This window comes from Cryptotermes secundus, unplaced genomic scaffold, assembly GCF_002891405.2.
Source record: "Cryptotermes secundus unplaced genomic scaffold, Csec_1.0 scaffold57, whole genome shotgun sequence".
Classification (NCBI taxonomy): Eukaryota; Metazoa; Arthropoda; class Insecta; order Blattodea; family Kalotermitidae; genus Cryptotermes; species Cryptotermes secundus.
This window is the reverse complement of record NW_019725840.1, coordinates 657,784-672,173: the sequence shown is the minus strand read 5'-3', so window position 1 is coordinate 672,173 and position 14,390 is coordinate 657,784. Positions and strand designations below refer to the sequence as shown.

The 14,390-nt window shown below is 45.4% G+C and overlaps 1 protein-coding gene across 2 annotated transcripts; it reads right to left on the bottom strand.

Annotated features, from left to right (window-relative positions):
* Positions 1–532: 532 nt before the first annotated feature.
* LOC111863606 (cytochrome P450 4C1) lies at positions 533–12,394 on the bottom strand. Of its 2 annotated transcripts, none has more exons than XM_023850077.2 (12): positions 12,320–12,394; positions 11,666–11,843; positions 10,628–10,734; positions 9,264–9,357; positions 8,049–8,234; positions 6,990–7,062; positions 5,462–5,588; positions 4,448–4,523; positions 4,256–4,365; positions 3,612–3,680; positions 1,780–1,948; positions 533–1,076 (listed from the first exon to the last, which is right to left on the bottom strand). In XM_023850077.2, the coding sequence occupies exons 2-12, from the start codon at positions 11,838–11,840 to the stop codon at positions 709–711; spliced, it is 1,554 nt and encodes a 517-aa protein (XP_023705845.1). In that variant the 5' UTR covers positions 11,841–11,843; positions 12,320–12,394; the 3' UTR covers positions 533–708. The 2 variants fall into 2 exon arrangements, with proteins under 2 accessions (XP_023705845.1, XP_023705844.1); XM_023850076.2 differs by having other exon boundaries at positions 11,666–11,856; positions 12,320–12,347.
* Positions 12,395–14,390: the final 1,996 nt, after the last annotated feature.

Sequence of the window (14,390 nt, the reverse complement as noted above, 5' to 3'; positions counted from 1 at the left end):
TCGTTTTCTTGGCCTGACGTCTGCAGTATCAGAAGGAGAGAAGGGGGTGCTGTGAGCAGAACGCTGAAATTTGGTTTGTTAGAACAGGTGGTACATATAGTAACCACTGCAATTTGGGGTGTTAAAATGGGCAGGAAATTATCGTTATTTCCTTAGCTCCGGGGAATGCGCAGGTTTCATACATAAGAAACAGTTTAGTGGGGCCACTCGGCACGGCGGCCACTGATTGGCCTATTGTACCAGCCCCAGATGATAGGCGAGGGTGATTGTGGAGCAATTGGTGGAATGAAGATTGACAGGGGAAACCGAAGTACTCAGAGAAAACCTGCCCTAGCGCCACTTTGTCCACCACAAATCTCACTTGACCAGACCCGGGATCGAACCCGGGACGCTGCGGTGGGAAGCGAGCGACTAATCGCTTGAGCTATCGCGCGGCCACCCAATGACATGTACCAAACATCTCTGATAAAAACTTGCAGTACACAGCACAACAAAAGCAAAATCTGGTGAATGAAAACAGCAAGAGGAAGCAGACTTTTGCGTCATCAGTAAGAGGTAGGAGCTTTTATTTTCAAGATTAGTCCGATTTGCATACTTCGGTGATAAATTGAGGCATACTTATACATACACAAGGAATGACGTAACCTGGTAGAGCAGAAGGCGCAATACAAATGCAGACAGATGACAACAGGACTCGCTCTACGCTCTTCAGCTGCTCCTCATCTCCGCGCCCTCCTTTCTCCTGGCCTTGATACTCATTCGGACTCTGTTCTCAGGCCTCAAAATAATTTCTGCCAATAAGTTCATGTCTTCCCTGCTGTCACGTGATCGCAGCTCGTAGTGACGCAGCATGTAGGACAAGACAGTCTTCTCCTCCAGCAGGGCGAACTTCTGGCCTATGCAGTTCCTGGGGCCAGCGCTGAAGGGGATGTAGGCATAAGGGTGTCTCTTTGCTACCCTCTCTGGCAGGAAGTTGTCAGGGTCGAACTTCTCGGGGTTGGGGAACTGGTCTGGGTTCCGGTGGAGACAATAGACGTTGACTCTAAGAGTGCTGCCTGCTGGTATGGTGTAGCCGCCTGGAATCGAAACCAGACCTGTAGGTAAAAGCCACGCTTATAAGGTTCACCACTGAACTAACATCTATCTCTCTCGAAGTAGAAGGTGGGGGCGACATCCCTCGAAACATCGATTGGCTTTCAACGGACTGGACGGCGCCATACGCCAGATGAGTCAGGTCAGGTGATTGGTGGAATTTGCAGCGACCACTTCTTAATGACGTAAGCAGGGCCGACCTGTTGCTTACGTTTGTTTGTGGTCATGTGTTGTAACTGCATCCAGACCCGATCTTGGGTTCACCCAGGAACAAAGCGGCCAGGGCGTGAAATTAACCACTCACCTAAATCTAAAGTGCAAGCTAGGAATGCATGGAGCCATACCTCCACTTAACTCTATTCATGGCGTGGTACTTAATCAGGACATTAACCTTCGGCACGTAAAAGGGTAAAGTTGTCCCTGTGCATCACCATGAAGACGTATGGGGGAGTGGAGGTGTAGCGCCATCATTCTTGCCTTCGACACTAGATGGAGGTGAGTGGTCACCTTCACGCCCCGGCTGCTTTACACTGAGGGAAAGAGCCCCCGGTAACCAATGCAGAGGAGGCTGTGTGGACCCCAGAGCCAGTCTGGAAGCAGTCTGTTACCCCTGCCGGGAACTGAAACCCGCCCATCCAGCCCGTAGCCCCTCATTGCCCCAGTCTTAAGACCTACAATGACTAATACCTATTTCGATGTCCTCCCTAAGCAGCCTCGAAAACAGCGGCGCGCTAGGGTAGACTCTAAGTGACTCCTTGATGACCCTCTCAAGTAACTTCATATCCGCGAGGTCCTTCATGGTGGGAGGGCGGTCAGACCCCTGGAAGATGCACTGCAGCTCCTCATGCACCTTACTCTAGAACAAGACAGAATCAAGTGTCACTGCTGCTACAATCTGTCTGAAACTTCTTCGAGACTGCGTCATCATTATGAACTTACTAGATTACGTAATTGGAGTCAAGACCGCCATACCGGAGATATCGTTTTACCCTTAACATTAATCGCTGAAAGCATGACAGGCGTTCTTTCTGACATCACTTATATAAGAAACATTTCCAACTTCCTTTGGATAATATATTTTTCACTTGAATTATGTTTCGTGATTAGATTCGCGGTATCTCAGTCGATATGGCAATGAGCTAAGGGCTGAACTGCCAGGATTCGATTCCCGGCAAGGGAAATAGCTTCTTCTCTTCTTCGCAGCGCCCACGCCGGTTGTGTGCCCCACCCAGCCTCCTATCAAATGGATACCGTGTTGCTCTTTTCCCTGGGGTAAATTGGCCGGGGCGTGAAGCTCACCACTCATCTAGTTCCGAGTTTAAGGATGGTGGAGCTTTACCTCCACACCCTCAACCGGCTTCATGGCTTAGTGCTTAATTAATTAAGGACAGAAATAGCTTTATCTCCTTGCGACGGCCCGATCCCCCGTCCAAGGAGTCCTACCGACGTTGTATATGATCAAGAAACTGAAAAAGCGACCAAGGCTCAACAAAGGGCTGTAGAGCCATAATAATAATAATAATAATAGTAATAATAGTAATAATAATAAAAGTAGTAATAATAATAATAATAATAATAACAATAATATCTTTATCTGTGTCTCTTCTTATATGCCATGTTTTGTAATGAAGTAAATATCTTTGGCTTTCACGGGGTGTTCCAAAAATAATAGTGCCATTTCGAGAATTAGTATTTAGAAGAACGAGAAACATGTGCAGGAAACTAATTAATATTTTAATTTAATATGCATTTTATATACTTAAGTTTTCACATGGGCAATGTTCGTGATATTGCATATGTTCAATGTACATTCAACTTCTTTCCGAACACTCTGTAGCATATCTCTTTGTTATTTGTTCAGCGACTTGTCTTGTTCTTACTTAGGGCACCTCGCTAGACCACCCTACTAGTCAATCTTGCAGGAAATATTAACCAACTACTTCCACGCAGATGAGTCCTTCTTGAGAAGCTGCCAGTTGCTCATTTCCCAACATTTTATGGAAATCGAAAATTCATTACCATATTCACATTGGTCCCTATCATGAGCCAGATTAATCCATGTTATTTCTATACGACCCATGTTAGCATAATTCTCCCATTTACGTCTAGGTCTTTTCAGCCGTCTCTTTCTTTCTGGAGTTTGCACCTAAATCCTATACAAATTCCTCTTCTCGGCCATGCGTGCTACATGTCCTGCTTATCTGATCCTTCTTCTTGAATTAATCATTCTGCTTACTTCCATAATTCCTACTTGTAGATACGTTATGTAAGAGTTCAGTAAACCCGATTAGCGATCCAGATCCCGTCTATAGTCACTGAAGTCGTGACACCCTGTTGCGGAAGGGCCGGTGAGATATAATGTTGACGGCGCCCGTTAAACTCTTGTGCTGGAGCGATGTAAGGGCACAAGAACAAATCTTATTGCTCGTATGTATTTGGAGACGACGCCTCCCGAAATCCCCACAATCATTTTTCGGACGCAATGCATCGAAAACTATTTACTTCTAGGATGTCTTTACCTGCACATGAGGGTGTAGTCCTAGCAGGAGCAGAGCCCAGCAGATGCTAGCACTGGTCGTGTCGTGACCCTGTGGGCAAAGGATACGCTGGTTTAGTGCAAACCCCTCTCTTGTTTCTATGGCAACCTCTAGCATACATTTCTGAGTAGTGGAATTGCCTACTTATGTCTATATCGGGTCTCTCATTCATTTTTCAATTATTTTAGCCTCCTTTCCTTGATTAAAATAAATAGAAATAGGCTTATGAGATCACTTTGTTGCCTATGCGTCTATGTATATGTGTATCCACTCCCTATCAACTTTTGGATGGCTAAACCAGTCCTTATTAAGCAAAGTTAAGGTAAGGTAAAGCTATCCATGTGACAGGCCGTGGAGGCCCATAGGGCTATGAGACGTCGAGGCTCCCTCATTTTCTAGACAATCGGCTCATAGATGGCAAGTGGGAGGGGAGCACTATGCTACAAGCTGGAATTTCAATTGACCTAATCCTTCTAGCGTAGGGCTGACAACCTCACCGCCATCTGTGAGCCGATTGTCTAGAAAATATGTGAGCCTCGATGTCTCACAACCCTGTGGGCCTCCACGGTCTGTTGCAGGGATAGCTTTATCTCCGATTTACAAGAACTTTCTAAAGTGACATAAACCGCGAACATGAAGGTGTCGACTTCTTCCCGTATCTCCTCGTCTGTTAATTTGGTTCCACCTTCAGAGGCATCTAGTAGCATGTCCAGGAAAGCCAGTCGCTTCTTCTTGCCTGGAACAGACAGACCGACAGACATGAGGTCGTCAAGATATGACATGAACGCCGCTTTCCCTCTCAGCTGTGACCCACTCACCAATGCCCTCGTCTTCTTGCTGCTCAGAAATCGTCCTTGATGAGTTCAGTCGCGTCTTCTTCCGTTCTTGTATCACCTGAAATTGAAAAAAAGATGTCATCTTTCACGGCATATCGTCAGCAGACATAGGCATAAAGCTTAACGTCATTATCAGAAGTCACTAGATTCTGTGTTAAGTACTAAACGGGAACAGAAATCCACATACCGGAGGTCTCGCTGAACAAACAGGGACTTTTCTTCCATAAGGTTGCCTGCCGTGGGCGTGACGTACCCTCAGAGATGTTTTACACAGACAATAGTACGGAGATTCGTAATTTGTACTCTAAAAGATAAGGTAAAGTTGTCGCACTGCCTAATTAATTATGCACCAGGACATGAAGATGTATTCTATGATGTAGAGCGGTTTCTAGGCAACGGCTTGGCAAACACGTTCTCGTGGCAACGGATACTTGCTTCTTTATAAGGAGAGCAGTTGGATCAAGAAAGGCCAGTTGGAAGGAAGCCGCCGTTCAAAGAGGACTTGAGCCCTGAAGCAGGTATTGTTAGAAGCCGTTACCAGTCAACTACCACTGAAGTTACTACGGACTGCAAAAGACTTAGCATGTGCTGTAGTGATTTGTAAAGTGTGCAGATCAGCGGCAGCTCTGTGATTAAGTGCAGTCACGAGTTGTGCGTTAAAGTGGGCATTAAATCCAATATCTGATTCATCACCCCGTCTAGAGTTACTCATACACATAAGTGCATTTGTGACCTCGGAACAAGATGGAAGTGAGCGGTCAGATTCACGACCCGGTCCTTGTGTTCCTGATACACATTGAATATGAGGATTGCTTGACCACAGAGGCCGTCCGGATGCTATGGAAATAAAAAAAAACTCTTGCCGCTGGCGGGAATCGAACCCCTGTAGTCTAGCTCATAACATATCTTCATATTGATTGAGATATTCTGGTTCCAAATCTGCACTCTAAGCTCAGTATTTTTATATTGAGACATGTAGCATGCATGGGAGCCCACCTTTTTCGTGAAGCCGTGCAGAACCTCGAGACATTCGTTATGTCTTCTACCGTCCCTGGTGAGCTTGTAGAGGAAGTCATTGTGGAGCCAGGGTCGCGGTACCCTCCGCGTGATGAGTCTTGAGATACTGCAAAGTGACGCCATGTCTTAGCATTTCTGACGCTCCGCCATCATCAAACAGTGAAGTAGACCGTCATGACGTAATAAGAATATTACTGGAGTAACCCCTCGCTAATCCGGTTACAGTAACCGCGTGGTGTAAGGCATGAACTGTCTTCGCTCGCTCGGACACTGTGATCGTGGGTTCGAATCCCACTCAGGGCATTGTTGATTGGTGTGTGTCTGTGTTGTCCTGTGTTTGCGTAGCGGCCTTGCGGCGGGGTTATCACTCACCCAAGGATCCCTACTGTCTGTGATAAATGTTTATGGAACTGAATAAGAGCCCAGGGCCCTGAATGAGCTGGAAGATCCATTGAAAAAAAAAACAGTAATTGGGGGAGGTAATCCGGATTAGTGAAGCAAAATATAGCCCTAAAAGGCAAAAAACTTGGAACAAGTAAATGGAAATTTAATGGTATAAGTATTGCTGATGAAAATAAATAAAATTATATCACTGTAGAGCGTTTGTAAAAAACTGTAAAGAGACAATATATTTATTCGACGATAAAAGACCCAGAAGCTGTACTTGTTTCTGAACGTAATGATGCAGGTTTGCAGAAACCGTCAAGTTTTGTCTGAACAGACAAGCGACATCTGCCTTCCTGAATGTCACATGTCTTTTAAAGTATGTACTCGACTGTGAACAGCATTGTTCATACTTCAATCCGGATTATCCGACTTGAGGACTAACGTGTAACCGGATTAGCGAGGGTGCACTGCGTATAGTGCCTGAGGTTCTCACAGCGGTGATTATGAAGAATTATATTTCTGCGATATGGCAGCGTGTAGTCCGTTGAAAGTTGCTACCAAGTTCACTCTGTTTTGGCCCTGAAGTCTGGGGTTCGGCCCAGAGACCGAAATCTTGACAGAGATCTTTTTATATATTCTTTGATGCACCCAGAGAAATGTCATCCTTCCCAGTCCCTTCCTCTGAGCGTTCACAGATCACTCTTACGTTTGGTGCTACAAAATCCAGCAAGATGGTCTAACGGTATCACTTTGGAATTTTAATCGAGGGGTTTTCGGATCGAACGTCAGCTGGGACACCGGTTAAACTAACTAGAGCTCTTCGTGGTTTTTCTCATTCCTTCTAGGTAAATGCTAGGATAGTACCTCAAATAGACCACGGTCTCTTCCTTCCAGATCCTTTCAATTCATTTATCTTAACACTCGAATTTAAATAATCTGAAATACTGATAGCTGATTAGGGTCCTTCGATTTGGCAACGCTGTTTGATGGTCTCTTTGCGTCCTCAGCGCCTGATCGGACGGATCAGAAAGTGTTTTGTTTTGTTGGACGAAATGTGTTTCTTACAAGGCAGGAAGCTGCTAGGTGGCGTTCCAATGAGGCAGCGAGGAAGTACACTTACTCGTAGAGCGCTCTGACGTATGTGGACGACTCTGCCTCTTCCTGAGCGTTCACAGGGGTGCCCATCGCCGTCTCTGCAACACACGTCACGGCGTCACAAAGTTACTTAATTCTAACGCCATCTCACAGTGTTCTTCCTTTTAATGGGATAAACCAAGTTTCACGCCCTTATCAAATTATCTCAGAATATGGTCCCATGGTCCACCTAAATGATTAAGGGTCTTTATATCGGTATCCATTGAGATAACTGTTGTTTGGGACGTCACGTCGAGTAGATTGGTATGCAGTTGCCAACGTTTTGTTATCGTCAGAGTATAAGGCATTGATTTGCTCTTCTTCGTGGCTTATTCAACACTTCTACCAACATTTCAGAGCAACCCACTGCCTCCATCAATAGAGTAGAAAGAATTTTACACTTAATATGGAATTAGTACAACATTTTCCCTGAAGATGGAGGCAGGATTTTTCTCCCATACACATTGTCTTAAACTGTGTTCAAAGACTGAATTTCTATTAAATATAAATCTCAGTCCGTACCTCACAGGAAACATTACGTCACCACTACAGAGCCCAACCGGTTCCTGCTGTTTAGGGAAACAGTCGCTGTTTACTGTGAGAACCATACGGAACACACAGATACACTGTGGGCAGAATGCAGAGTTTTAGTGTGTTCAGTCCGTACCTCACAGGAAACATTACGTCACCGCCACAGAGCCCAGCCGGTTAATGCTGTTTAGGGAAACAGTCGCTGTTTGCTGTGAGAACCACACGGAACACACAGATACGTGTGGGCAGAGTGTAGGGTTTTAGTGTGTTAAAGCAAGTAGTACATATAGTTGTCACCGGGCTATAAACGTTTATACTGTGTTCCAAACATTCTGAGGATATATGATCATCAGATAATGACGCAGGTCGTCATGGCAACAGTAGAGATTCACTAGATTCTATTTTCAGCATACGAGGGGAAACAAAGTCTCCAAACCGGAGATGACGCTGAACACACAGAGACTGAACCCTCAGAGACGGTTTAGTGACAGAACCGTAGGAGGCAAGCGCTCACCACAGATGATATCCAAGGCACAGTGAGTGACATAAGGGAACATGTCGAAGCCCGGTGATCCGACTTCCTTCTGCAGTTTTTTCACCAGTATCTCACTCTTCTCTGAGAACACTTCCACGAAGCTGTCCAAGATACTGAAGTGGAACGTTGGTGTGATCATCTTCCTGTGGACATGCCATTTCTGACCTGTCGAAAGTTGAAAATAAATGATTACTGCAACACGTTTCGGTGTTCGGCCATCGTCAAGTTTGCATATTTACTGTTGGCTACACTGCTTACCCCTTACATTGGCCAGTGTTTACAGTGGGTATATTTTGTGTTGTCAGGTTGGTACATTAATACTACTGTATTCGTCTTTGTTAAAATTTTAAATATTAAAATTGTTAAAAATATTAAGTTGTCCCCGTGTTTATTAATTAATTACCACGCCATGAAGACGTGATTGGGAATGGAGGTGTAGCTCCACCATTCTTGACCTCTGTATTGGTGGGAAATAAGTGGTCAGCTTCACGCCCCGGTTGATTTACTTCCGGGGAAAGAGCCCCCGGTTCCCATTGGATAGGAGGCTGGCTGGGCCCCAGAACGTGGGCAGAATAATGACGGATTCGTTTCTCTTGAAGAAAGACATGAACGCAAGTGCCCAGGTTTGTTAATTTATTTCAGTGATTAAGAGCTGGGGGCTTGGGGTCGTGCATGTTTGGTGAAATCCAAAATGGGGGCATGACATCAAAAATATTTGTTGTCGCTGGTCTGAAACATCTTTCGAGGTATGTCGTACCATGAGTAGACAACCTTACGAAAGAGAAGTCCCTGTTTGTTCAACGAGATCTCCGGTGTGGCGATTTTGTTTCCCACCGCATGTTGAACTCAAAATCTAGTGATTTTCTAATGATGTCACGATCTATATCACTACTTCGTAATGACACACCTTCAAAGAAATTTCAGACACAGTGTGCCTGTCGCTGTTCAACCGTCTTCGCCCGCTCGAACACTGGAATCGTGGGTTCGAATCCCACTCGTGGCATGGATGTCTGTGTGCTTTTATTCTGTGTTTGTGTTGTCCTGTGTGTAGGTAGCGGCCTTACAACGGGCTGATCCCCCGTCCAAGGAGCCATACATTATGTGTAAAAATGATTACGAAACTGAAGAAGAGGCCAAGGCCCAACATTGGGCTGTCCAGCCATTGATGAGTGACTGAAATGAACGTGTGCCTACCGCCTGTTGCAGTGAGGAGCCCAGTGCCCAGCCAAGGTTCTATAAACTTGTAGGCAAATGACTTCTCCAAGTGTCGAGTGCTGCTGAGTAGTATCTGTAACAGAGAGGGGCAGTCTATTAGTGTCTTTTGCTCTAGGGCACTCCAATATGCGCCGGAGCTAAGTGATGTGTTTCGATTTCAAGACCACAATACATTAAATTCTCTAACCCAACACGTGACATTCGATTAATGGCTTCTGAAAACGTCTATATTTTGGGCCGTACTATAGCTCAGGGTGTTAATCGTCGGCTTACAACCGCGGCGGCCTGAGTTCGAGCCCAGGTCAGGTCATGTGGGACTTATGGTGGACAAAGCGGCACTGGAGCAGGTTTTCCCCTAGTACCTCGGTTTCCCCTGCCAGTTCTCAATCCACCAACAGTTCCACATTCATCGTCGTCTATCGTCTGGGGCTTGTACAATAGGCCAAACAGTAGCCAACGTACCAAGTGGACTTAGTCTCACCCCCCCCCTCCCGAACCGAATATTTCCTTCGGAGGACGTTAGAATTCTAATTTTATTTCTCTCGCCTGTGATTATGAACAGCGCTATACACTGGGATCTGATCTCGTGTAACCTGGTACAATTTTACGGATGTTTCGGGGGAACATACTGTTTCCACTTTCAGTACCGAAGAGTAAACCGTTGAAGCAAGCAACAAGCAAAGATTTTCTAATTGCTTCCGCTGAAGATGGAAGTAGTATTTTCTCCCGCAACGTTGGTAAACCTGCAGCAGACTACACGACGACGCATGCGCAGACTAAAGTACTCTTCACGAAGACCGTCAGCAAAGAGCGTCCACTTCCAGTAGGTGAGGGACACGAGTGTGTGGCGAGCACTTCTTTTTCTTCTTTCGTTGGTCGTTTAACGACACTGACACTACTGAAATTATACAGCGTCGGATGGTAGGATGATTAATGAATATGGAGAAGTTTGTGGAATGAGAACTGGCAGGGGAAACACAGGTAGTCGGAGACAATATTCCCCAGTACCACGTATCCATCACCAAATTTATTCGACAAATCAAAAATCGAATCCATGCAAGCGCGTTCGGAATCCTGCGACTAAGCGCCCCAGATATGTCACTGGCCACGGCCGTTCCCGTGCACAGCCTTTCCAATTCATTATTCAATTTTATCCTTTAATTCTATGTTATTTAGTCTGAGCTATTGAAGGCTTCTTTAAATAAAGAGGTATTCGGTGTCACAGTAGTATAGATTATATTCTATTGGCGCTAGTTTCATCTCCGTACAGCCTCACTAGCCGCCACTGTAGTCTCACCAGCCGTCACTGTACAGTCGCTCTAGCCGCCACTGTATAGCCTTACCTCGATGTGCTCTGGTCGTGTGAGGTGAACAACTGCAATGGGCCCGACCCAAGTGCGCATGATCGGCTGGTATTTGCGCAGTCGCATTTGCAGCAGCCCCCACTGCTCTGTGAACACGCAATAGGACGGTTCCAATTACAGGTTAATGAGACTCATTACTACTCCTTACACTGCACATGTAGCTTCTATGATCGGCCCGGTTTTATTTTTATATAGAGGTGAATTTTGTTATCGGCACCATTATGTTCCTATGGGAATTGCGGAAAACACTGGAAAACCTCACATATTAAACGCTTTTCAGTTGTGAGCGTTATTTACACAATAAACAGTACTGCATTGTGTAGAGGTCATACTTCTTCGTCTGTCTGTAACTTTTTTTTTTTAGGTAAATATATTGGACTGTGAGTAAAAACTGTAGAGAAATTCCGATTTTCAGCCATATTGGTTTACAGTATAGCCAGGCTTTGCATAAGGCCACAAGGCGATATTCCAATGTACCGCATGCACCTTCACAGATTCTGCAGAAATTTTACGAGGGAGAGTTCTGCCAAAATGTGACCAACAATTCCAGTTTTAAGCCATATTATTTCATAATTGGGCGTATTGTAGTCACACCTCAATCTACGCGGTAATTGCTTTCTTGAAAATGGGCGCGTAAATCAAAGACGATTAAAGAGAACACAATTTTCCGTTAAGAAATTAAGTAAACGGTAGGGGTTAAGGATCACGCTGGCTCAATGCTCATTCTAGTATCTTTCTCCTTGCTGTGTTTTATGTTACACTGCACCACATTTCTTGTTCATTTCTGATGATATTAAAGGCACGAAAAAGCCTATATGAGGGGAAGGAGTTACTTAACTTCAAATAACACCGCCGGTAACCATGTGTACCATATTATGGACTTCATACTTTCCAATCTTGCACTTGAGACTGGATGGAAGAAATTGGTATCAAAAATGCAATAAGAATGAACCATCAGCAGACCGTAGTGCTTACTTCCCCCGTCAGAGGTCTCATTTGGAGCAGGTCAATACTTACTGTTTCTCGGTGCTAACAACAAGGACAATTCTGATCCCACGAAGGGGTAAGATGGCGGCCCGGGAATCTTATCCACCAGGCGAATTAAGCGCGCTCTCTTGGCGTTTCGAAGAAGCAGAACCAGAGGTGCTAAGATGAGCAACACCGACAGTAGCAACAGCAGCATGGCGTACATGTGCTGTAGGAAGAATCTGAAATATACATTATTTAGTAACAAGACCCGAAAGTCCAACACCGCTAATACAAAAACCCGCCACTGGACATGATCCTGAGCCGGTTCCATCCACCTCCCATCCTCACAACTCACTTTCCTAAGATTCATCTTACTAATTAACTACCTCTCTGGTAGCAGAACCCGAAGGTTCAACACCGCTAATACAAAAGCTCGCCACTGGACACAATCCTGAGCCAGTTCCATCCACTCCCATTCTCTGAAACTTCACTCAACAGCTTATCTTATTATTATCACCAAATTTCTTCGATCTTAGAAGTGGTCACTTGCGCAGGTGTAAGATATTTTTCTTTGCGACGTAACGTAACCATTTTAACCCTTTCAGTAAGTTCCCAGTCCACTGCGATGTATGAATTCAGTTTTCTGTTGTTACAGAGCATCGTTTAAACATATAAAAGGAGTACAAAATAAAGCTCACTCACAGACGTCCTGCCGTTTATATACAGCTTAGCCCAGGGATCACTGAAGAGCAGATTGGCACGCAGAAAGTAAGAATACAGAATCACATTGAATTCAGACGCATAAGAAGCGCAATTTCTGCTTAAGTAAATGTAGATAAGTTTAAGACGTAAGAGCTCCAGGCGAGATAATGAAACAGGGGTGTACAGACTTACGGGAACGTCAGAACCGCAGATAAACGTGGATTGGACAGCACAGGTGTCCAGCTACAGACCTTTCATGGGCCCGGTTTCTTTTTTTTTCTCACATATTTAATTATTTCGTGAAATAGGAGTGACTATTGTTTTTTTTCTGGCAGCGTTTCAAAAAGCCGCATGAGAATCGAGAGTCATAGTTTGTCCACTCCTGTTACGCAGGCTCAAAGGTCGATCGGTCCTTGGAGCAGGAGGCACGTGCCACTAAAATCGTGACCTTCCTGTCGAAAAAAAAAAGACCCGTCATGGGTACATAGTTCTATAAATAGGACAAATGTTGGTTCGTATCGCCATGTCTTTCTGATAGTACACGACATTTTGAAGGATCATATGGTACCCATATTCAGGATCGAAGAGAAAACCAAGAAAGTAACCAGTAGAAATATACGGCAGATTTTCTGAAGATTTATATCTTCTGGGATATGACTCCGTGTAGTCCGTTGGAATTCAACAGACGTTTCAGAGAAATATATGGCCTCTATCTGCAGGATCTAACAATAATACAAGCACGAAACCAGCGTGGAGCGGTAGGTTTACTATTCGGCTATGAAGATGGAAGCAATGTGTTCCTCCGAAACGTGTGTTTTTTTTTTTCGAATTACACAGCGGTACACACTACAAGACCGCACCCATCACAGACACCACCGTAAGGACTGCAGACCCAATGGGACAAAGTTTGTTCATGTTACAGAGGTAAAGCTATCCCTGTAACAGGCCGTGGAGGCCCATAGGGTTGTGAGACGTCGAGGCTCCCACATTTTATAGACAATCGCCTCACAGATGACGGTGTGGTTGTCAGCCTTACGCGCCGGCTGCCCTTTACCCCCATGAAGATTCCTGGTACTCGTTTCTGTTAGAGGCTGAGTCGACTCCAGGGTCATAGTGCGGCTGGATTAGGCCAATTGAAAAATTAAATGACCTCATCGGGGATGGAACCCGCGACCTTCCGGCCTGCAGCATAGTGCCTCAAGCGACTACGCTACCGCGTGCCTCTCAACAACTGCGGCTTGCTCATGTTGTGTTCACGTGTATTTTCAATTCCAGAATATCTAATCCGAAAATGAAATTGCGTGTGACATGTCTAAGTTCATTGTCACTGATGTCCTGCGCAGAACAAGGTCGCCGTCTTGCAGATAACTCCGACATACTTACAGAAACAACTGCACACCACGAAGGGCGGGGGAGGGGGCCGCCGAAGTGAAGGTTCACTAAACTGCATATGATAACCTTCAGGAATCGGAGAGCCTCAGCCAGACGTGGATTGGGCAGCGCAGGTGCATTCCGCAGAACCGGCAGTTCAAGCTAGCCGTATGTGGCTCGTGAACCACAGCTTCGCCACGTATGCTATTCAGTCTGACCCACTGTCGTTAAATAAACTGCAGGTAAAGAACGGAGGTACACGCGGTAGCGTAGTTGGTTGAGGCACTACAAGCCGGGAGGTCGCGGGATCGAATCCCGATGAGACTGATATTTCAACTGACTAATTCTTCCAGCCGCACTATGGCCCTGGGGTCGACTCAGCCTCTAAGAGAAAGAAGTACCAGGAATCTTCCTGGGTGTAAAGGGCGTCCGGTGCGTAAGGCTGACCTCACCGCCATCTGTGAGCCAATTGTCTAGAAAATATGGGAGCCTCGACGTCTCACAACCCTATGGGTCTCAGTGGCCTGTTACAGGGATAGCTTTACCTTTACCTTTTTAAGTAAACGGAGCAAAGGAGCGTGGTTTTACTCTGTTACATTTACATGCTGTTAGAATAGTTGTGTCAAAGAGGATGGAATACGCTGGGCATGTAGTACGCATGGGGTAAAAGAAGAGTGCATACAGGGTTTTGGTAGGAAAA